The sequence below is a fragment of the Triticum aestivum genome, chromosome 6B, assembly GCF_018294505.1.
Source record: "Triticum aestivum cultivar Chinese Spring chromosome 6B, IWGSC CS RefSeq v2.1, whole genome shotgun sequence".
NCBI classification, from domain to species: domain Eukaryota; kingdom Viridiplantae; phylum Streptophyta; class Magnoliopsida; order Poales; family Poaceae; genus Triticum; species Triticum aestivum.
In genome coordinates, this window is record NC_057810.1 from 449,055,031 (window position 1) to 449,078,489 (window position 23,459).

Here is a 23,459-nt window from a genome sequence, read left to right on the forward strand (position 1 = left end):
ACATGCAAGCCTTCATTTTCCTTCTCTTTATTCCACTTAGGGAAAAAAAAGTCCTAGAATGTCGGGTGTGTCATGTTAGTCCTAATTCAACCGTGGTGGAGTTTTGCCAAGGTTTCTGAATTCACAAGAGCTACTGTACATGATCACCCCAACAGGCTAGATAGCTGTTGGAGCAAACTAAAATTTTAGCTGTGAAAGAACAAACCGCATGTAACCTAAAGCACAAACCGAACGTAACCCAAGCCAAGGATGGAACGTAGCATGCATCCAAGTTCAACCGATCTGTATTTCTACTTCCGTAGCAACCTGTCGAAATCACAGTTGCCATTTGCCAGCCGAATCCACAGCACTGAACCTACCTATATGCATCCCATTATCTCTACAGCAAGTTTGCGTTGCCAGCCACTCATCGTTAAATCCAAGTGAGCCCAGAGAGGCACAAAAAAATGGTTTCCTGCCTTTTGATCTACCCACGGCACTGCCATGACGTAGCTCTAATACTCGAAGGGTTACTCCCTATCTGAAATAATAAGTTGTCCATCTCAACACGGAAAATAAGTTTTCAAGCGTGTTCACAGCTACTGCCGTGATTCTTCCTCTTGGTCTTCATTGTTTTCGTCAGTTTGAGAAGCCAGCTTCACGATGTCTTCCACAAGGATCTTTCCTTCTGCAGCATAATAAGTTGTCAGCAAACAATGTAATGCTATCATCAACACAACGGGGAAGTCATGTGAGTGCAAGGGACCTTTGTCTTTAGAAAGGTTGCTGATGAACTCTTGGACACCTTCCTTTCCTATGGTATCCTTGAGATAAGCTGCCGCTGCCGCTACCTCCTCGGGAGTGACCTTGCCATCATGATCCCTGCAAATTGAGGTGCAAATGGAATCAGTATGTTGATGTAACATGCTCCAAGTGCAACCCAACGTCTTGGTCCATGATAAACATCAGCAACTTGATCCAGAATGAGTTTTCTGATATACAAGTGATACTGAGCCATACGGATCAGCCCTACTCATGCTATAATGTTGACTTCGACCTCTTCTCTGACCTCATTGACTCCCACATACATTATGGTGCACAATTATGCTACTTTGCCCTACAGCTGTTGGTCAGCTTTCTGTTCAAATCATGATATATAAAGAACAAATGGGTATTAATTGTATCAGCAATTCATGGAAAATGGCAAATCCCTGTCCAAGTATCAGGCAGATGGAGTACATGTTTATGTATCTATATGGGTGGCAGAGTTGCCAGTATATAAATCAACAGGCAGAGAACAATGAACGGTGTTGGACAACGAGGCTACCACTGAAAACTTGTCTGGACATGGAACTTGCAATACATTTATAAACCCTCCCTACTCGACAAGCCCCAGTTTAGTTTCAAATACAAAGTGATATTGACCATAAGGCACAATGTACTACTGCTTATGGTCAAATGACATACCTATCAAGCAGGAGTAGTTGACTAGCATGCAATATAAAACCAGCTTCGATTCACATACAAGCGACATACCTATCAAGCAGTTGCCAGCGGTTTCCGATTTGTGCATCTACATCATCTATCTCCTTTTCCAATCCCTGAAGCATAGCATCAACCTAAACACAGCAAAAATATGTCAATAACTAATAAACAGATACTTAATAGATATCCAACGTAACATAAACACCAGTGATAGACTGGCAGTTCCTCCAGAGAAACTTCTCCGGCTAACAACAGACTTTATTTGGAAATAAAAAAAGTAGATACAGAAATCAATCATCATGAAACAAATTCATAAGGAGCCACCATTTAATAAAAATAAATAAATAAACTAAAGATATAACTAGAATTTCAAATGTGAGTGCCAGCACCTTATACGTACGTTTGACATTTGACTAGCAGATAGTATAACCCTGTTTATGACAGCTTCGTAGTTTATTCCCAAATAAGCTAACATGCAGAGGTGAGAATGCAAATCAAGTAGCTATAAATCCTACCAAAGCTAACTAATCCAGGATACAGTTTTTGGCGAACTATATTCACATGAAGGGAGAAATGCAACCATACACACAAAGATATGAAGTTTAAAACTTATATCGAAGCTGACTCATTTAGGATATGACGATAGGATTTTGGCGACATTGACTCAGATCTGAACATTTCTTATGTTGTATTTGCCGACTGGCGTTTGACAAAATCAATGGCACTAGTTACTGTTTACCACTAAGTCTCATCAGAAAATGGGGAACAGGTTTTTAACTGTTTAGTTCAGTTCAGACGTGACAAATGACACACTTGTGGACAGATTAACTCACCCGTCTACAAGCTCTTAACTGAAAATCACATCATAAAGTCGTATACATGAATCGATCTATATGTACTTACTTTTTAGATTTCAAATGGCAAGGGAAACTTGCCTATAGAAGCAGCGAGTTTGGCTATCTGGCACTACAAACAAGTCCATTTGTTTCGTTTATACCACCAACTAGCTTTCTTATGTTGAGAAAATTATTTAAGATGCAACCATACGGTCAACTCCCATCACAATACATCGATGTTCTTATTATCTGGCACTTATGTCTTCAAGTTATGTGACTGATGAGATATGGCTTTCCATGCATAGAAGGATTCCTTACTTTCTCAATCAGCGCTGACGAGACCTTTTCTTCTGCAGCGACCTCATCAGCGTCGTCTGCCTCCTCTCTAGCAGCCATATATGCCCTCTTAGCTTCTTCACCATCTGTGCCTTCTTTTTCAATCATGGAGTTATACAGTCCTATCTGCATTCGACAACAATAAAGTCCTATTAGACCTCCACAGTACATGCATATGCAACATAACAGAAGAATGGCGTATGGACAATTTGTTCCATTTCACAAGTCCACACTGTACCTCCTGGTTGACAAGGCTCAGGAACTCTTGACGCTCCTTGCTAACAGACTGCAATATAAGTAATCATGGACTATTACCATCAGTAGTTAATGTGCTAAGAGAAAGTACAGATAGACTAGGATCATACCGATGCAGATGCTAGCACAGCCAAGGCTCGACTGATATTACAGAGTTGTTCCTTGTCACGCTGTTTTCCTTCTCTCAGTTCTTCTTCTTCCCTAGCAGTAGGCTCGGTCATTTCCTTTAAAGCTAAATCTTGTTCATCAGCCTCTGGTTCTTTGAGCTTTGCCTTCTCTTCCTTCTTTTGTTTTGCCTTTTCTTCTTTCTCTTTCTTCTTCTCTTCCTCCTGAATATTTTTGTATGCAAAAGTGTTAACAACAGTTCGTATAAGCAGCATCACGCTGAAAATAAAACAAATGGTCTACCAGTTTGGTATAAGAAGCATTATATGCTGAAAATAAAATAACTGGGTTACAGTTCAGTATTAGCAGCAGTATGCTAAAGATAAAATAAATAGGCAACAGTTAAGTGTTAGCAGTAAAGCAGCATTATGCTGGAAATGAATAATTGGGTAACAGTTTGATACTAGCAGCATATCAGCACAATGTTTGCAGCATTATGTTGGAAACAACAAAATAATCGGGTCCAGACGATCATAAATCCCAATACCTACTTACTGGGTATTTATGAACTAAAAGTCTAAAACTGGGCTAACAGATCCCATGAAACAAATTTTATTATGGATGGCCCTAAAGCATACAAAAGATGATAAACTAATACATTTTTTCCCATCCAGTGTGAACATTGACGTGGTTCAGACGAGAGAGATGATAGTTTTACAGTTGAGACTACAGAGAATTGCCTTAATTCACAAATGCAGGCATACCAAGAGTTCAAGAAAAAAATCATTCATAGCATAAACCATGAACAGCTTCTCAATCCCTCCAATGCATGAGGTCATGAGGGCATGAACAGGAAGGATTATCAAGCTTCAATCATGACAGAACAAGCGCATGACAGGATATGTAATAGTAGCGTATGTTACATGGAGTATCAGACAAAAGAAATCCATAATATGAATGACTTTTGAGCCAAGACAATAAATAAATTAGTAAAAGAAGAGTGACTACATGCCCCACTCACTATTAGCTTACCAGAAGTATGACCAATGTGAACTTCATATCTACGATATCATGGTTGCATTTGCAGATGATGTAAAAATAGTCCATTTTTAATATTTGTAATACTTCTATAAGGAGAAGACATATACATCACCTTGATAAGTTCTTCCTGCATCTCAAGGAATTCCAGTTTTTTCCTTCTCTCAGAAACTGAATCTTCAGATGGCAATACTGTACCAACTGTATCCACAACTTCATCTGGTAGAGAAGACAATGTTGCTACAACAGCCTCCTCAGGTTTCATTCTCCCAGATACGATAAAAGCTCTGACAACAATAGAAAGATGAGTAAGAGTGCAAGCCCAAACAGTACTTTTGTAGCCACTGAGAAATATATCAAAAGAATTTACCTTGAAAGTATGAGAAGGGACGATGGCATAGCATGGTTGAGTGAGAGGTCCAACCAGTCTCGTAGCTGGACAGAAAATGAAGTTGCAATGAATTACATTAACACAAGAAGTTATGGTTGTTAAAAGCAATACAATCTAACTTTAACTGGGTTTATCTCTAAGTGGAGACAGAATGATGGATGTAGCTTACAACAGCATCAGACTTCACATTACAGTTACTACAGAAGTAATATAGCTCTGGGAACAAAAACTATGAAACAAGATCATACAGAAGGGACAACTGATAAATAAACTACGATGGACTAGGATAAGTACCATAGTGCCGAATAGGGCACAGAGGTACTTGCAGATAGCACAAACAAAGAAACAAAGTCATCTTTGGAAGACCAAAAAAAAAAGGTCAAGCGATGGAAATTGATGATGCACTGGCCTATTCTATGACAGGGACATAAAATGAAAACTCCCTCTCATATCACAAATCATTCCAGTTCTTGGCATAAGAGCTTAGGTAAAGTATATGTTGACCAAAGTTAACCCTATTTGAGATGTATAGGCATATCAGAAATACATACAAAGTTAACCCTAGTGTAGTGTCAAAAAACGTCCTACATTATGTGACGGAGGGAGTATTTCTGATATGCCTATACATACACTAGTGTCAAAAAACGTCTTACATTATGGGACAGAGGGAGTAGTTAACTATGGATATGTTATTACAGTATATGCAGGATATTGGATGCAGTGTCATAAATTTATCTCAAAGGGGTGGAATGACATACAATATGGAAGAAATGAATAGATGGCTAGGATGAACATGCAACAGAGGTAGAAAACTAAACAAGTAACTCTAACATCAAGTTACTGAGTATAAAGTACTGGAGACTATGAAACTCTAAATTATGTGCATATCACACAAACCTGTTGACGCATTTCTTCCGTTGACAGAAGGCCTAGGTGGCCGCGTTCACGGCAGGCTTGCCGGAGCTCCTCTTCAGAAAGAGACTCCACCCCCTCAGCTTGAATCACCTTATCATCATTCTTAATGCTGCATAGATAAGAGTACTATTACTAAAACAACGAGCAGATAACTTACAAAGATAAATGCCAAATTGCATTGAAGTATATAGTCGCAAAATCACTAGAAAATCCAATTCCACAAATAGTTATATATGGTTATATACATTAAATGAGCATAGATGCTTGAATATCAGGTACTGTCTGAGTCCAGCACATATTAAACATATTCAAACAGTCTCGAACATAAATCAAATAAGAAATTATTCCTGATGTCTACAAAGCTTCTGTTAGAAAACGTGAGGAAGAGAGAATGACCAACTGTTTTCTGTATTGAGGAGGAGAGAGAGATATACAAGGTTACATGGGCCTGGGCCTCACTCTAGACTATGGGCCTGGGCCTGTACAAGACAAACACAACATACCTCACTCTAGACTATGGGCCTGGGCCTGTACAAGACAAACACAACATATATACTTAACACCCCCCCCCCCCCCCTTTCAAACTTAAGGTGGGTCAGGAGCATCTGATACACCAAGTTTGAGAGTGTGAAACCTATGCTGATCTCTAGTTTGTGCCTTGGTGAAGAAATCTGCGACTTGAAGCTCTGATGGGACATATTGTAGCTTAACAGTGGATTGTTGACAATGAGATCGAGTGAAAAATGCATCCACACCAATGTGTTTGGTCAACTCATGCTTGACTGGGTCATTAGCAATCTGAATAGCAGCAGTGCTGTCACAAAGAAGAGGTGTTGGTGTATGACATAAGACACCAAGATCATCCAATAGCCAGCGAAGCCATACAATCTCTGCTGTAGTAGTAGAGAGAGACCCTAAGCTCTGCCTCGGCGCTGGAGCGAGACACGGCAGTTTGCTTCTTTGATTTCCATGCAATGAGAGATGTACCAAGAAATATGCAATAGCCAGTGACCGAGCGACGATCAATAGGATCACTCGCCCAAGTGGAATCAGAGTAAGCATGAAGCTGGAGCTGACTGGAATTAGCATAGAACAAGCGGCGAGATGTAGTTCCCCTTAAATACCTAAGGACTCGGAATAGGTGACCATGATGAGCTGAGGTGGGAGCACAGACAAATTGACTGAGAATATGGACTGCATGCGCGATGTCAGGTCTGGTCACTGTGAGGTACACTAGACTGCCGACAATGTGACGACAGCGAGAGGGATCCTCAAGAGGAGTGCCATCAGTAGGACGCAACTGCAGATGAAGCTCCATAGGTGTAGCAGCAATGCGCGTGTCAGTGAGACCTGAGCGAAGAATCAAATCCTGAGTGTACTTTTGCTGGGAGATATAGTAACCATCATCGGTGTGCTCAACCTCAATCCCGAGAAAATAGCTGAGAGACCCCAAATCTGACATCTTGAATTGTTCACTCAATTTTTTCTTAACAAAATCAATATACCCAACATCATCTCCAGTGATCAACATGTCATCTACATAAAGTAGAAGCAATGTACGGCCATGCTCAGATGTATGAATGAAGAGTGCAGGGTCATGTTCACTAGGAGAAAAACCGGCAGCTTGAATCACAGAACTGAACCACTCAAACCAGGCACGAGGGGCTTGCTTAAGCCCATAAAGAGCCTTTCGAAGACGACAAACATGACCTAATGGAACCTTGATACCTGGAGGTGGCTGCATATAAACCTCCTCATGTAAATCACCATGAAGGAAGGCATTCTTCACATCCATGTGGTAAATTTTCCATGACCCAGTAGCAGCCACAGCAATTAGAGTTCGAACTGAAGTCATGTGAGCAACAGGAGCAAACGTCTCATCATAATCTTTCCCATGAGACTGCTGAAAACCTCTTGCAACAAGGCGAGCCTTGTATCGTTCCACAGAACCATTTGACTTGGTTTTAACCTTATACACCCATTTGCAAGTGATAGGGACTGAACGAGGAGGTAATGGTACCAAATCCCATGTACCAGTACGCTCTAAGGCTGCAAGCTCCTCAGACATAGCCAGTTGCCACTCAGGTGGCACAGCTGCCTCCTGATAGGTACTAGGCTCAGAAACAACTCCTGCATACAAGTCCATCTTGTATCGCGTTGCTAGAGAAGAGCCGTCAGTGCAAGGATCAGTAGTACTGGCTGGAGGAGTAGAAGACAAAGGCATAGATGACTGCGTGTCACATGGAACTTTAGAACGACGAGTGTAATGGAAAGTACTGGCTGGAGGAGTAGAATAACGACGAGTGTAATGGAAAGGAAGACTATCTAGAGGTGGAGCTAGTGGAAGAGAGAAAGGAGCTGGTGAGGAAGGAGATGAAACATGTGGTGGAGATGGTTCTGATGTTAGGACAGAGGAAGGTTGTTCAGCTATGGACTCATCTAAAATGATAGGTGGAAGTGAAAGAAACGAGGTAGACTCTAAAGAAGTTGAGGATGATGGTTTAGTGGAAGGGGAATAGAAGAAGGGTTGATCCTCAACAAAAGTGACATCGCGAGAAAAGCGAATGCGGCGAGCAGAAGAATCATAGCAACGGTAGCCCTTATGTTCAAGACTATATCCAAGGAAGACACACTCAGCAGACTGAGCAGTCAACTTGGTACGCTCACGAGGTGCTAAAAGAACATAACAAGTACAACCAAAGACACGGAGGTGGTCATACGTGGGAGGAGAACCAAACAAAACCTCACCAGGACACTTGCCCTCAAGGCGAGTAGAAGGTTGGAGATTGATAAGATAAACAGCAGTTGAGATAGCTTCACCCCAAAAATGAGTGGGGACAAAGGAAGAAATCAGAAGGGTACGAGCTGTCTCAACAATATGGCGATGCTTACGCTCAGCAACGCCATTCTGAGCATGGGCACCAGGGCATGAAAGCTGAGGGAGAGTACCCTCAGATGAGAGAAACTCGCGAAAAGCAGTAGAAAGATACTCCCCCCCCCCCCCCCCCCCCCGAGTCAGAACGAAAAACACGAACAGCACTGGAAAACTGAGTATGGACCATATGTACAAAAGCCTTATATATAGAAAACAACTCAGAACGATGCTTCATAAAATAGACCCAAGTATGTCGAGAGTGATCATCAACAAATATGACATAATGTTTGTGGCCACCTTTTGAAACAAAGGGAAGGACCCCATACATCAGAGTGCACTAAATCAAAAGGATGACTAGAATGAGTAGTGCTGGAAGAGTATGGAAGCTGTATTTGTTTCCCTAGCTTACAACCCTTACAGTGAAAACCATCATCTATGGAAACATGACCCAAAACACCTTGTCGAACAAGGGTAGATAAACGAGAACCACATAAGTGACCTAAGCGATGGTGCCACTGGGCAAAAGAAAACGACGAAGTGGATCTTGATGTTGATGCAACCATCCGGAACGCGGATGTGGTGGGAGCTGAAGGAAGGTGTAAGGTGTCAAGGATGTAGAGGGATGTGGATCCTCTACGGCGATGGCCAGTTCCAATGACCCTCTTGCTCTGACGGTCCTGCACATAACAAAATGAGTCATCAAAACCAACAAAGTAGTTCATATCAGCAAGCTGGCCAACAGACATAAGATTCATGGACAGCTCTAGAGCAAAGGAGATGGCAGGAACAGAAAACTTGGATGTGCAAAGAGAACCCTGATGAGTAATAGAACAAGGTGTACCATCAGCAGTCTGAACAGAGGCACCATCCCGCACTGGCTGGCAAGACACAAGCTGAGAGCGATCAGAGGTCACATGGAAAGAAGCTCCAGAGTCCAGAACCCAAGGCTGGGTTGCAGCAACGGCGGGCTGAGAGAGAACAGATGCAGAAGCACCCCTCGCTTGCTGTTGATAAGGAGCCTGGGGTGCACGACGCTGCTGATTGAGGGCCCGTCTAGCCTGAAACTCAGCTAACAGCTCTGGATGAAGCTTGAAACAACCATCTCTATGGTGTCCTGTCTTCTTGCAGAACGAGCAGATGACAGCTGAAGGTGTGGCCTTGGAGGCACCTGGCCGCTGAGGAAAAGCCAGAACACTAGTGTGTAGAGTCTGCGCAGAAGTAGTCCCAAGAGAACGGAGACGAGTCTCCTCGGCGATCAAGCTAGCAAGTGCCTCTGTCAAGGTGGGAGGAGTCGTACGACCAAGCAATTGAGTGCGAATGTTCTCAAAGTTTGGCTTGAGACCCATCACAAACTGAAACATGAGAGTCTGATGGTCATACTTTTCCTTCGCTGCACATGACTCACAACCAGAATTACCCTTTGGAACCATGGAACCTAGCTGCCCAGTGATGCGAGTGAAAGCTCCATAGTACTCTTCTATGGACATGTCTTCTGGCTGCCGAGTGTTGTGTAAATTCTGCAACAAGGAGAAATGAAGTGCACTGCTGGGCTGAAGGTAGCGCTGCTCAAAGTACTTCCATATCTCTTTAGCTGAAGTGTGATGCTCAAGACTCATTCGGAGTGAGGGTTCAACACCCAGAATTAAAACTCCCATCACACGATCATCGATCTTTTGCCAAGACTTCCTTGCTGCATCATCATTTGGACTAGGTGGATCATCTGTCAGATGAGAGACAAAACCAGCCGTCCTCAAGACAGTCCGGGCAGAAAATGCCCATTCCCTGTAGTTTGAACCATCAAGCTTGATATCTATGATCAAAGAACCAAATCCGAAATCATTTCTTGCCATAGTGGTGAGCGGCCAGCAGCTGGAAACACCCAATTTGATAGCAGCTGCAGGCAGCGACAAGAGATGAGCAGCAGACAGCCACAAACAGGAGCAGCAACCCACTAGGCTGGCTGCTGCTTGCTGGATCTCACTGGATAGAAGGAGGAGCTTGCTGGATCTTGCTAGATAGGAGGGGGAACGCCTGGAGCTTGCTGTAGAGCAGGGAAGGCACCAAGAGCTTGCTGGAGATGGCTGCTGGAGAGCAGGGGAAGTATTCTCACAGAGTAGCTGTGAAGACACACAGAGGAGCTGCTGGAGAGCAGCTCCTACAGGTTGATGACGAAGATGGGATGGGGCAGCGATGTGGATGTCTCCTCACCAGATAGATCCGCCTGAATCACCTCACCGGCGGCGATTTCATGGGTGGCGGCTGGAAGAGGGACTAGGGTTTGGTCCTGGTCTGATACCATGTTAGAAAACGTGAGGAAGAGAGAATGACCAACTGTTTTCTGTATTGAGGAGGAGAGAGAGATATACAAGGTTACATGGGCCTGGGCCTCACTCTAGACTATGGGCCTGAGCCTGTACAAGACAAACACAACATACCTCACTCTAGACTATGGGCCTGGGCCTGTACAAGACAAACACAACATATATACTTAACAGCTTCAACATCAAGCAAACTACTCTGTATTTGTCTTACATATATTAACAGAGATTACAATACACACTTGATATTATAATTTGGACAATTGTTTGGTTACTTGGTTAGTTCTCTATAAACATTGTATTAATCTCATGTCTCCACAATGGGCTTATCTCGAAGATTGGCACTTCCGTTATTACGAGCAATAGCAAATAATGATTAGATGCAAGCTAATTAGCGCTCTGCGATACAATTATAAGTTTAATATTTCCATGCATATCCCTCTACTTCACCAATAGCAGACTATATTTCACGTTTTTAAACCAAATACTTACTCGCGCAGTTTTTTGCGAAGCATGAACCTCAAGTAATGGTCCGTACCAAAAGGCCGAATACCCATATATTTGCACATATTTACCAAGCGTGGTCTGCAGAAAAACATTGATCAGCTCTGGTATAACTGTGATATTACAAGGATGTTCAAAATTCAAATAAGATGTAACCTGCTCATGTTATCCAAAGTCAGTTCATCATTAAACAGCTTCGCGAAGTTCAAGATTTCATCATTGGATACACGTTCACCTTTCCTTACCTAATTGCAGTTTAAAGTACATTATCCAAGAGAATATCGTATAAACGAATTCATAGTATACACTATACATTATAAAACTATTCACACAAGGATGTTATATACAACTGATACCTTGTTTAAAAATTCGTCCAGATCTTCAGCGGTCTGTTTAGTTTCTCCACTACGTGATGTTTGGACTTCCTTTGCCATTTCTTTTGCAGTATCTTGCAGAAACTTTGCATACTCCATCCTTGCTTTCAGTTTCCTTTTCAACGCTTCCTGCATCGGAACATGAACTGCATTCTTGAGCCAACCAATTTGCAAAGTAACAATGTTTGTGGTTCATATAGAAATGTAACTACGAGATCAATTCAAACATTGATACACATAAATCTGTCATATCAGGAGATAGTGAACAGCAGGGTCAACAAACCATGGAACCAGAATGATGATGTACTGCACATGCACGTCTGCTTAACACAGGGCAGGTAACCCATGCATCATAAGTTGTGACATACATGGTGGCATAATAGCATGCTGAGAAATGTAATAGCTAAACAGTATAATCATACTAGTGCACTTAGTAATTATTGTTGTTGCATCACAAACCTCTTCTTTCATCTTGTCTTGAAAAGTGGATGGCAGCATGTTTGGAAACAACTTGAGAAACACCGGCAATAAGAATTCCATGAACGGAACAACGATAAACACAGCAACAGGTACCAGCCTGAAGATATCAGCTGTTGTACGGGTGAGTTGTTGCCTCTCTCTCCTTGACAGGCTCTTTCCACCAGCAAGCTTCACCAGCAATCTTGATGAAATCCTAACATCTGCCCAGAGTAGCTTTGTTCCTAACCAGTAATGCTGCAGTGTAGAAATAAATTCATCCTTCCCATGCTTCAGCTTTACAGCCCAGTCAGCTCTACACACAGAGAGGTTGCGTATGTTTAGAACACCAGAAAAATGAGGCAGAAAACAATATCTTGTATCAAAAGTCATAAGTTTGAGTTCAAGGAAGAAGATACAGACCTACTCATTGAAGCAATAGCTCGGAGAGCAGGGCCAATACCCAGAAGCCTTGCCCAGAATTTTTGTACGATTGATCGGCTAGCCTTTAGAGATTCTTGCACCTGCTTGGCTTTGGCTTTAGCTTTTGCTGTGCTTAGGCCTTCCACAGCCTGGTCACATTCTTCTGGGGATGCCTCCTTTTTCTTTTTATTCTGCTTCTGATCCTCACTCTGTTCTTCTTCGATATCCAACTTAGGTTGCCCAGCAGTTGCAGTTGATGCTCTGCGGACTGACTGCAACAAACCTCTAGCTCCAAAAGGCAATGCAAATTCATTACTTCTTCCAATTCCATAACCATGGAGAGAAATCACATGAGCTGGTCGCTGCGGAAACCCATTACCAAGACCTAGCAGACCACCCTTTGTCAAATTCACACTATACTGCTCTTTCTCCTTGTCAGATTTTGAGTCCCCTAAGCTTTGCTCGAGAAATTGCTGCGCTATTCTTGGCTGAGCCTTGAAACCAAATGCCCCATGCTGGAAAGTAGAGAAGGAGGATGACAGGATAGGTGTGTTAACATTATCCAAAAGACGCTTCCTTCTCCTAATGATCGCCCTTGAAGCCATACTTGGTTGCTTCTCACCCTCCCAATGGGAAGGCAAAGATCATGCCGTTCTAAGTACAACCTGAAGTGATCAAATTCAGAAACCATAAGAAAAATGAAGATTGACAAGGGGATAGTAACAGCACATTACAACAACAAAAATCAGCGGTGAGAATAATGCTGAACAATCGCAGTACCAATATACCACACACACTAGTCAATTCTTTTTCAAAGGGCACTAAGTGTAGTTTTCTGGTATAATGAAAGGACCGTAAATCTCTAGGATTTCCTCTAACATAACAGTAGAACACATAAGTACAGTGAGTAATACTTAGAAACTTATATGAGTAGCAACTAATATGGAGAATCAAAGTGAGCATGCAAAAGCTGTAAGAGAATCAACTCTGATCCAACTATACAAGCAAGCTCAGCAATAGTCCAATCAACAGCCAGCAGAACAAATAAGTCCGTGGTTGTGTATTTCCCGAATGATCACAAGATGCAGAACTTACAATCCATAGCCAGCACAACAAATAAGTCAACAGTTGTGTATCTCCCAATTGATCACAAAATTCAGAGCTGACAATCCAACAATGCATAAATACTATGAGTAGTAATTTCACTGTTGCCGGTAAGAAGATTCCATGAGAATCAACTATGTTCTTCACCTCAGAATTACAAATTGCCCGCTTTAAGTCTTGACTATGACAAGCACTTCTAACAGTTCACGAACAAACATCTGAAGCAATCATTAATTAGTAGTAAACCTGGTTTGGACACTTGCATTAAGGAATAGGAACACCATCTTTTAATTTCCGTAGTAACAGTTATAGAGGGAAGAAAACATCGCAGATAGATTACTATGGAGAATCAAAGTTAGCATGCAAAAGCTGCAAGAGAATCAACTCTGATCCAACTATACAAGCAAGCTCAGCAATAGTCCAATCAACAGCCAGCAGAACAAACAAGTCCGTGGTTGTGTATTTCCCAACTGATCACAAGATTCAGAGCTGACAATCCATGGCCAGCACAACAAATAAGTCAAACAGTTGTGTACCTCCCAATTGATCACAAGATTCAGAGCTGACAATCCAACAATGCATAAATACCATGAGTAGTAATTTCACTGTTGCCGGTAAGAAGATTCCATGAGAATCAACTATTTTCTTCACCTCAGATTTACAAATTGCTCACTTTAAGTCTTAACTATGGCAAGCACTTCTAACAGTTCAAGAACAAAAATCTGAAGCAATCATTAACTAGTAGTAAACCTGGTTTGGACACTTGCATTAAGGAATATAACTCCATCTTTTAATTTCCAAAATAACAGTTATAGAGGGAAGAAAAAATCACAGATAGATTATTATAATCAATAGCAGAGCATCTCCTCGGTTGAACCATTTTGCCTATCCAGATATCGACACGAAAAAGCTCAACAACATATGGCAGTGACAATTTAATTCGACAAGTTTGACGTCAGGAGCAGTTCAACTCAAGCACCCGAGATTATACAAGTTACACACTCCAATCGAGTCGAAAATCGAAACCCCGCGAAAAGTACGAATCGCGTCAGGTTCAGTCCGTACTGATTCATCCATCCTAAGCAAAAGAGACAGACAGAAGGGGCGGACTTAGACCTTACATAGATTTGCAAACGACCGACGAAGATACTATAAGGAACAGGCGAGGACAAAACAATTATAATTTCTGAAGTTTCGAACAGGACCGCGAAATCGGTCCTTTCGGCTGCCACCTACCCTGAAACATCCACTACTCGCCACTCGCCACTCGCCAGAGACCAAATTACCCCGAAAACTAAAACCGCAGCAACGCATGTGACCACTGGCTGTCGATCCGTCCCACCAAATCACCGACGCGAGCGAAGCGAAATCCTTAGGAAATCGACCAATGCGTCGACCGACCGACCGGGCAAAAAAAAGTACAGAAGAAGAAAAAACGAAAGGAGCGTCTGGAGAGAGGCGGAGGAGAGCTCACCCGGCGAGGACGCGGCGCCGATCGGCCGATCCCGTCGAGGTAGGGTTTAGGGTTTTTGGGAGGGAGGGGGAAAAGCGAAGGGGAATGGAAGGAGAAGAGGAGGAGCGGCCGCGGGGGCGGGGGGGGGCGTGCGGAAAGAAATATGGGTGTTGCAACGTGCGGCAGAATTTCATGTTTATAGTTTGTTCAGATATGATCCCGTTCGACCAAATTTTAAAATCTGATTCTTTTTCCTACCGCCACGAGGCCCGGTGGTAGGATTACCTAGCCTACCTCCATAACCTGCAGCGGTAAGAAACTTATCCACGTCAGCGGTGTTAACGGCCTCCGTCTCCCTCCGTCCCACCCTACCGCCGCTGGTCCGGGCGGTAGGCTGCCTGAACCTACCGTCGGGATCCCTGACGGTAGGATATGGACATTTATAAGCCCGCGGGCCGCCCGCCCCACCCCCTTATTGTTGGGGAACGTAGTTATTTTAAAAAAATTCTACGCACACGCAAGATCATGGTGATGGCATAGCAACGAGAGGGGAGAGTATTGTCCACGTACCCTCGTAGACCGTAAGCGGAAGCGTTATGACAACGCGGTTGATGTAGTCGTACGTCTTCACGATCCGACCGATCCAAGCACCGAACGTACGGCACCTCCGTGTTCAGCACACGTTCAGCTCGATGACGTTCCCCGGGCTCCAATCCAGCAAAGCGTCGGGGGTGAGTTCCGTCAGCACGACGGCGTGGTGACGGTGATGATGTTCTACCAGCGCAGGGCTTCGCCTAAACTCCGCGACGATATGACCGAGGTGGAATATGGTGAAGGGGGGCACCGCACACGGCTAAGAAACGATCTGTAGATCAACTTGTGTGTCATGGGGTGCCCCCCTGCCCCCGTATATAAAGGAGCAAGTAACCGACTTGCTCTCTGTCCAGGAGTCGCAACTAGTTTCTGGTGTTTGTAGGTAGTGCTATTTTTCTACCAAGTGGCACCCGGCAGGGTGGGCTTGGGACAGACTAGGCACAGGTGGCACGGTGTACCAAGTGGCACCCGGATGGTGGGCTTGGGAACCCTGCTCACATCGTTTGGGGCCGTGAGCGACACCCCGGCCGGATCTTGTGTGGTTAGTCAGGTCGTGGCCGACACCCTCGCCAGGCTTCCGCTTGAAGGTTGCCGAGATACATGACGTGTACATGGCGGTAAGTGGCGAGAGCGTGTGTGAAGAAGTACACCCCTGCAGGGTTAACATGATCTATTCGAATAGCCGGGTCCGCGGATATGGACTTCTTGGATGCTTACATGGTACATAGACAACTTGAAGTGGATACTATAAAATGCTCAAGACAAGTGTGAGTGCTATGGATGGCCTTCTCGTAGGGAGACGGGAATGAATCCATAGTGGTGTATTGTGTGGTGATTAGTGGACTCGTGTGCGCCATATCACCTCAAAGAAGTTCTGGTAGTCGTAGAACAGGTTAGCCACAGAGTCAAAGCTGGCTTGCTGCAACTAAACCCCACATTACTCTCTTGATACAAGTGCATGTATGATAGGATCTGATGTAAGTCTTGCTGAGTACCTTTGTACTCATGTTGCTTTATTTATGTTTTTGCAGCGGAGACTTCGGTCTTACTAGTGTTTCCATGGACTTCGACAAGTAGCTTGTACCTCAGCTACGATCTTGATCGGACGTTGTAGATAGTCAGGCTCTTCAGCCTTTTTCATTTGTAGATGTCTGTACTCAGACATGTAATGCTTCCGCTTGTTGCTTGATTGCTCTGAATGTTGGGTCATGTGACCCTGTTTGTAATAATGCTATGATGGCTCTTCTGAGCCTTTATCTATATGAGTTGTTGAGTTATGCTGTGATGCCATGTTGTACAACACATACTTGCATGTTATGCGTACGTGTAATGTGTATTGTTATGTGTGGGATCTGACTATCTAGTTGTTTATCCTTAGTAGTCTCTCTTACCGGGAAATGTCTCCTAGTGCTTCCACTGAGCCCTGGTAGCTTGCTACTGCTCCGGAACACTTAGGCTGGCCGGCATGTGTCCTTCTTCGTTCCTGTGTCTGTCCCTTCGGGGAAATGTCACGCGATGAATACCGGAGTCCTGTTAGCCTGCTACAGCCCGGTTCACCGGAGTCCTGTTAGCCCATTGCTACAGCCTGGATTCACTCGCTGATGACCGACACGTTCGATGCTGGGTCATGGATGCCTGTCCCTGTAAGTTTGTGCCACTTTGGGTTTACGACTAGCCATGTCAGCCCGGGCTCCTTATCATATGGATGCTAGCGACACTGTCATATACGTGTGCCAAAAGGCGCAAACGGTCCCGGGCAAAGGTAAGGCGACACCCGTGGGGATACCGTGCGTGAGGCCGCAAAGTGATATGAGGTGTTACATGCTAGATCGATGTGGCATTGAGTCGGGGTCCTGACAGCTTTGGTTTCAGAGCCTGACTGCCTGTAGGATTACCAAGCCAAACTGGTCGAAGTTGAGTCTAGAAATTCTTTAGTTATGTAAGGGAATTGATTGTGGGTTGGAATGTAAGGCTCTTTTTACTCCTTATACCTCATGGCCTTCTGATCTGAGTCATCCTCTTCTCTTCTACGGGGTTTAAGAACTAGGCCTTCTCATCTATCTATCAGGATGACGTGTTACCAATCCATAGACTTATAGAATTGTTGGACTTAAGCCTCTGTTCAGTTTCTACTACTTCTGTATGTTAATTGTTGATCTCGAAACCTTGATATTGTGCTTTTGAGTGGTTATGCCACCATTTTGTAGTATGTCTCCAAACTTTTGAGCGTTTACAGCCGTTATGCTGTCCGAGTCATCCCAGGTTTCTGAACAATCTGATGCACTTGCAAATCCTTTCCCTCTGGTTATATGTTCCTTTGGGCCAGGTTAATCACACCAATTGCTGAGTCGAGGTATTCTACTGCCTCGACATATATGTTGGAATTATTATTATGACCCTAGGTGTCCTAGGGGATCATCTAGTAATCTAGCCATGATTTGTGTCCAAGTGTGATAATTCTGGCCTTTACTCTCGAAAGCATCCCGTGATGCTATTTAGTAGTAGGTATTCTATTCCTGGGTTCTTGAACCCGAAATCCACCCTACTTACCTCATGTTGATAGTGTTTTCTCGTTCCTTTAGGTTATTAGTAACCTTTGCGTTAGTCCTTGAGGTACGTGGTATTTCCTTCTTCCAAATACTATGAACCGCTTATGGCAGAAGTTCCTTGAACCAAGAGATCACAACAAGAATGCTCTCGATGGGTTCTCGATTCTATGTTGGTACTCTGCTAGTCCTACCTCTCTGCATGGATTACTGGAAGGAACTTGTTGAACTTGGTTCGACATACTAATCTATGCATCCACAACTCAGAAAACTGTATGTTCCTTTGAGTTGTCCCTCTTTAGTTTTCTTCTGACCCTCGTCTATCAATTGATAGTCAGGAGTATTTGTGCATTCGTGTTATCGATCCTTATTATTCTTGTGGTCCGTCGAGCCATTCTATTCTGGAATGACTAGGAGAAACAAACTCCAGTACCTCATCCATATCCAGGATCGGGTCAAAGCAGTTGTAATTCGCAGATCAAACACTAATTCAGCTTCTGTTCTGTTCTACCCTGAAGTATTACCCACTTTATGTTAAGAAATGTCATGAGAATTGCACCTTCTCTTATGAATTCTTGGTGCAGTGATACTTCTCGCCATCATTTTTCATTTCTCGGTTCCCGTGTTGCTGCAACGGGAATATCGACAAGTGAATCGTGATGTGTGAAATCAATACTCCTAGCAACCTTGTTGCTTGGTAGTTAAAGGACAATAATTTCATTCTTAGCGTGTTGGTTCTTGAATCATCATTCTAAGACTGTTCGTGCTACCTAGTCCTTATTTCTGGTGCACTCTTCGATCAATGAGTTATGGTTTCAATCTCTTGCTTAATTGATCATATCATCTTGCCCTGAAAAGCAAGGTCGTTTTCGAGCTTAGTAACATATCGGTGGTTCGTGATTTTCCGAAGATCTTCTCGGAAGTATTACCTGGTTTTCACCTGACCGCTATGTTGAGTTCATGATCAAGTTGGTTTCTCATAAACCACCCCCTTCTCCAAAATTCTGTGTTGGATACCCTGAGCTAGTTGGTAAACTGAACAACAACTTGGAGAGTTGGAAGATAAAAGCTTGTCCGACTTAGTTCATTTTAAGGGATATCTTTTATGTGTGTTGAAGAAAGATGATATCTTTATTGGTTGATCCTCGTGATCAATTGTTGGATCTATTATCTTACCCAAACCATTGATTTGAGTATGGGCTATCGTCAAATCAAATCAGAACCAACGATATTCGTAATGTTGTCTTACTCGTGGTTGTTCCTCGAGCATACACCATTATATCTTCCGGGTCTGACCAATGCTATCACCGTGTTCACATAATTATGGAATTCCATCTTCATGGAAACCTGGATAAATTGTTGTTGAGCCCATCGACAACATCCTTACCTTTTCCTTAATTCTGTTCAACATCGAGCTAGTATTGGAAACTTTTGTAATCATTATCTTCATGACTAGTTCGTGAAGCATATGTTTGGACAAAAGAAGTGAGTCCCTCTAATTCATGTGCACTTGATGCAAGTTGCCGCCATGAATTTGAGAAGGCTTGTTTTACCTCCTTTGGAATCATCCCAAGTCAGTCATGCACGTGCGAAGAATTCTGTGGTCTGTTAGACTGATCATCCTCATTCCATATGTATATCCTAGCACACCAAGCCACTGATTGAGTTGTTCAAAGATAAAGGAGTCTGTCCAAGGTGAACTCTTTGGACTTCCACGCGTGGAGACTTCGATGTCATTAATGATGGTTCCCCACCTGAACTCGGTAGTGTTTTATTGTAAGACTACCACGTGATAATGTTTGTCTGGGACAACGTGTTCACATGTGTGTAGCAGAACCAGCTCATGTTTTGGAGCTTGCTATCGTAGTCCATTTTCCGAGAATCTCGCAACGTCATCTCGTCGATTTGTGTTGCAAACTTTAATTTTCTTTCTAGACTGGATGAGTCTGGAATATTCTGACACCAACCAGATCTGAATCTCAGGCAGATATGATGGTTGGAACATTTCCCAAGGACTATAATATTGGTCTCGTGATAACCGGTAAAGTGGATGTCGTGGCCAACACACCCCGCCGGAAGACCTGTTATTGTAGTATCTTGATTGAGAAAGTTGGCCACCTCCCCATAAGGACTTCGTAGGATTTACTCCCTAGCTATGTCTTATGATTTTTGTGTTTCCGAAGTACGTCCTTTACTTGATGTTCTAGATACCATACCATTTCAAGGAATGGGATACGCTAGTACATCAAGGAGAACATTAGAAGCGGAGTGCTAAATGTCTCTCGGTCGATCATCTAGATTTCGTTCCCTTGGCTTCGCTAAGGTGAAATCCAAGAAAGTGTTATCCTCCTTTGCATCTGCATCGTCCATCGCTATTCATCATGGTAGTATGTTGTGTGGTCAGCACCCTTGACATGGATGTTGGTGAAACCTTGATGATTATGGAAATGCTCAAGTTCCTGAGAGCACACTCAAGCGCTAGGTGTTATCATCGGCACTAACTGGGATTGCTCCCAGTTTCTTCGGTTATGCTATAACCATTCCAACAGTGGATTCAATCTCTACTGTTGAGCTTCTCCCCAGTTACTAGAATCATTCCTTGTGTTGTTTTCAACAAGGTAATCCACATCATCCATTCTGGCCCGGGAATGTCATCCCACCGAACTCCTCCAAATGATCGATTGTGATTTGCCTTAGGCTGATATAGAGAGTCTCAATGATCTCTATATCAAAGGTAATTCTTTTTGCCACTTACGGGGGATATATTCTACGAGTTACCTTTCCTAAGGTGTCTCGTTGTGGAATCATGGCAACTATTTTCCTCGCTACTTTGAAACCTCATCAAACAGTTCCTTCCGTCCTTCATGATGAGTGTTTTGCCTCTCAGCTCAAGAGATGTTCTACATCTCATTCCGTGAGTTGATCTTGTGATCATTAAAATGATCCATCCTTGTAGAGTGTTTCTGTCCTCGTGTTGGATGAAATCTCAAAAGCAAAGACGTCAAGATCAATTGGAGCACTGAATCAGCATCCTCGAGAAGGACAATTGGATCGTGAAGTTTGAGCTGGCTTAGTGTCCCCTTGTCTTCTTACCTCACGACCTGAATCTCGGGACGAGATTCTTGTTTAGTGGGGGCGAGTTGTCACATCCCTAGTCTGGTATGACCTAGACTAGCTAGCCATTTGTGCATCATGTTTAAATTCCATTTAATTTTGAAATGAGGATTTGTGAAACCCTCAGAATCATTTTTGAAATGACCCAAATAAAAATTTCTCCAAAAGGGTCCAAGAAAATGCTCATCTTGCTCTCTGAAAATATTGGACAGAGATAAAAATCAAACCAATATTTTTAAGAGCTCATAAGTATTTATTTTGGGCATTTGGAATTAATGCATAAATATTTGCATTGGAAATATATTAATTATATATATTAATATATGTCCAAAAATTATGCCATTTACAAAGGAGCTCTGGAATAATATAACCAGCTTCCATAAAAATGGGCATAAGGAAATAAATTGATTTAGTATTATTACTAAATCAAAACATATGTCAGAAAAATAGAAAAGAAAACAGTAATAAAAGAGGTACTTACCTGGGCCTCCTCCCTGTACAGCCCAGCAACAGCCAGCGCCGGCCCAGCCCACTGGCCCTCCTCTGTCGTCTTCCTCCCCGACAGGAGGACGGGCGCGTGCCCGACGCGCGCGCACACCGCCGCGCCACGCCACCAGCCTCTCTGCCTGCCTGGCGCCCTCCTCGTCGCCCTGGAACGCCCGGACGTCGCCACGCCCCCCCGTACCCTCTCACTCTCCCCCGATTCTTCCTCTCCTCTCCCTCGCTCTCTCTCTCTCGTGTCTGAACGCGCCGGTCGCCGCCGTTCGCCATAGCCGCAGCCACAGCCTCCCCCTCGCCTCTCCGACATGCGCAGAAGCTCCGCCACGACTTCCTCGTCTCCTCCGTCAAGCCACAAGGCGCCGGACGCCCTGGAACGCCACCATCGCCATCGTCTTCATCACCGGCTTCCCGAGATCGCCGACGATGCTCCGGCCGCACCAGTGCGTCCCCGAGCCCGCTTCGACGCTCGCTGCAACCGCGGTGAGCTCCGCCACCGTTCCCCTCTCTCCGTTTAGCTGCCCGCACGCCGTAACCCTCCTCCCCACCATGGCCGAACCTTCACCGCCGCCGAGCAGTCACCCCGGCGAGTCCAACAAGCTCGTAGGGCCACGTAGAGCATCCCTAGTGCTTTGCTTCTCCCGTTTTCGCGCTCCAAACACGCTCTCGTGCACGACCGAACTCCGGCAGCCGCAGCCGAGCTCGCCGCCGTCGACTCCGGCCACCCCAGGCCCAGCCACGGCCACCGCCCGACGCGCCATCGAGCTGGCTCTCCAACGCGCCTAGCCGCGTGCCATTTGGAGCACCACAGAGGAAACCCGAGGCACAAGTACGCCGCGGATCTCGCTGGCGACTACTGCCGGCGGGTTTGACTTGTTTGACCTGGGGTTTGACCCCCCCAGGGTCGCTGACTAGTGGGGCCAGGCCCTGCTAATTTTAGTTAAATATTAACTAAACCTAATTAGCCACTAACACTGACTAGTGGGCCCCAGCGCCACTAACTTTTAATTAGGATTAAACTAACCTCTGTTAAACCCCCCTGTCACTGACCTGTGGACCCCACACGTCAGGTTTGACCCTAGTCAGCCGTAGTTGACTTGCTGACGTCATGCTTACTCAATGCTGACGCAATTATTTATTTTCTGGAATTATTTTAATTCAGGAAATTCCAGAAAATAATTTAAACTTCAAAAATTCATAGAAATTCAACCGTAGCTCAGATTGAAATAATTTGTATATGAAAAATTATCAGAAAAATGCAACCATTCCGTCTGTACTAGTTTCATGCATGACAAACCAACTTAAACATGCTGAATATGAGAAAACACATTATGGCATATTAAGAGACTTAATTTAGAATTGCATTTGAGCTTATGGTTCAAATGGACTTCAAACCAAATGAATACTAGTTGCATTAGCTCAAACAACATCACATCTTCATGCCATGTTCATGCATCATATTGTTGCATATGTTTGTGTATTGATTGCCGACACTGTTCCTTCTCGATAGGTCCTGCTCCGGAGTCTGTTCCAGAGTACCTGTCTATGAAGCAGTGCCTCCCTTGTTGGTCTACCAGGCAAGCAAACCCCCTTGTTCATTCCGATACAATCCTACTCTCTCGCTCCTGCTCTCAGTTATTGCATTAGGACAACAACGATTCATCTGCTACTTTGTGCTGCGGTAGTTGAACCCATTCCTCTGCATGACCTGTCATTGCCACAGTAAATAGTTGAAACCCACTAGCATGTGTAGGAGTTGATTGAGCCATGTTGTGTTCCTACCATGCTATGCCTGCTATTGCTTAGAGTTGTGTCAGGTCTGGTTCATTGGGAATGAATTGGAGTGTTACGATATGTTCT

General features: G+C 43.9%; 1 protein-coding gene across 1 annotated transcript; it reads right to left on the bottom strand.

Moving 5' to 3' along the window:
- Positions 1-262: 262 nt before the first annotated feature.
- On the bottom strand, positions 263-14,999 carry LOC123137426 (mitochondrial proton/calcium exchanger protein). Its single transcript, XM_044557176.1, has 15 exons — positions 14,869-14,999; positions 12,291-12,955; positions 11,871-12,183; positions 11,394-11,540; positions 11,194-11,282; positions 11,026-11,118; positions 5,323-5,449; positions 4,405-4,469; positions 4,150-4,321; positions 3,002-3,220; positions 2,875-2,922; positions 2,619-2,762; positions 1,516-1,598; positions 746-861; positions 263-667 (listed from the first exon to the last, which is right to left on the bottom strand). The coding sequence occupies exons 2-15, from the start codon at positions 12,893-12,895 to the stop codon at positions 579-581; spliced, it is 2,310 nt and encodes a 769-aa protein (XP_044413111.1). The 5' UTR covers positions 12,896-12,955; positions 14,869-14,999; the 3' UTR covers positions 263-578.
- Positions 15,000-23,459: the final 8,460 nt, after the last annotated feature.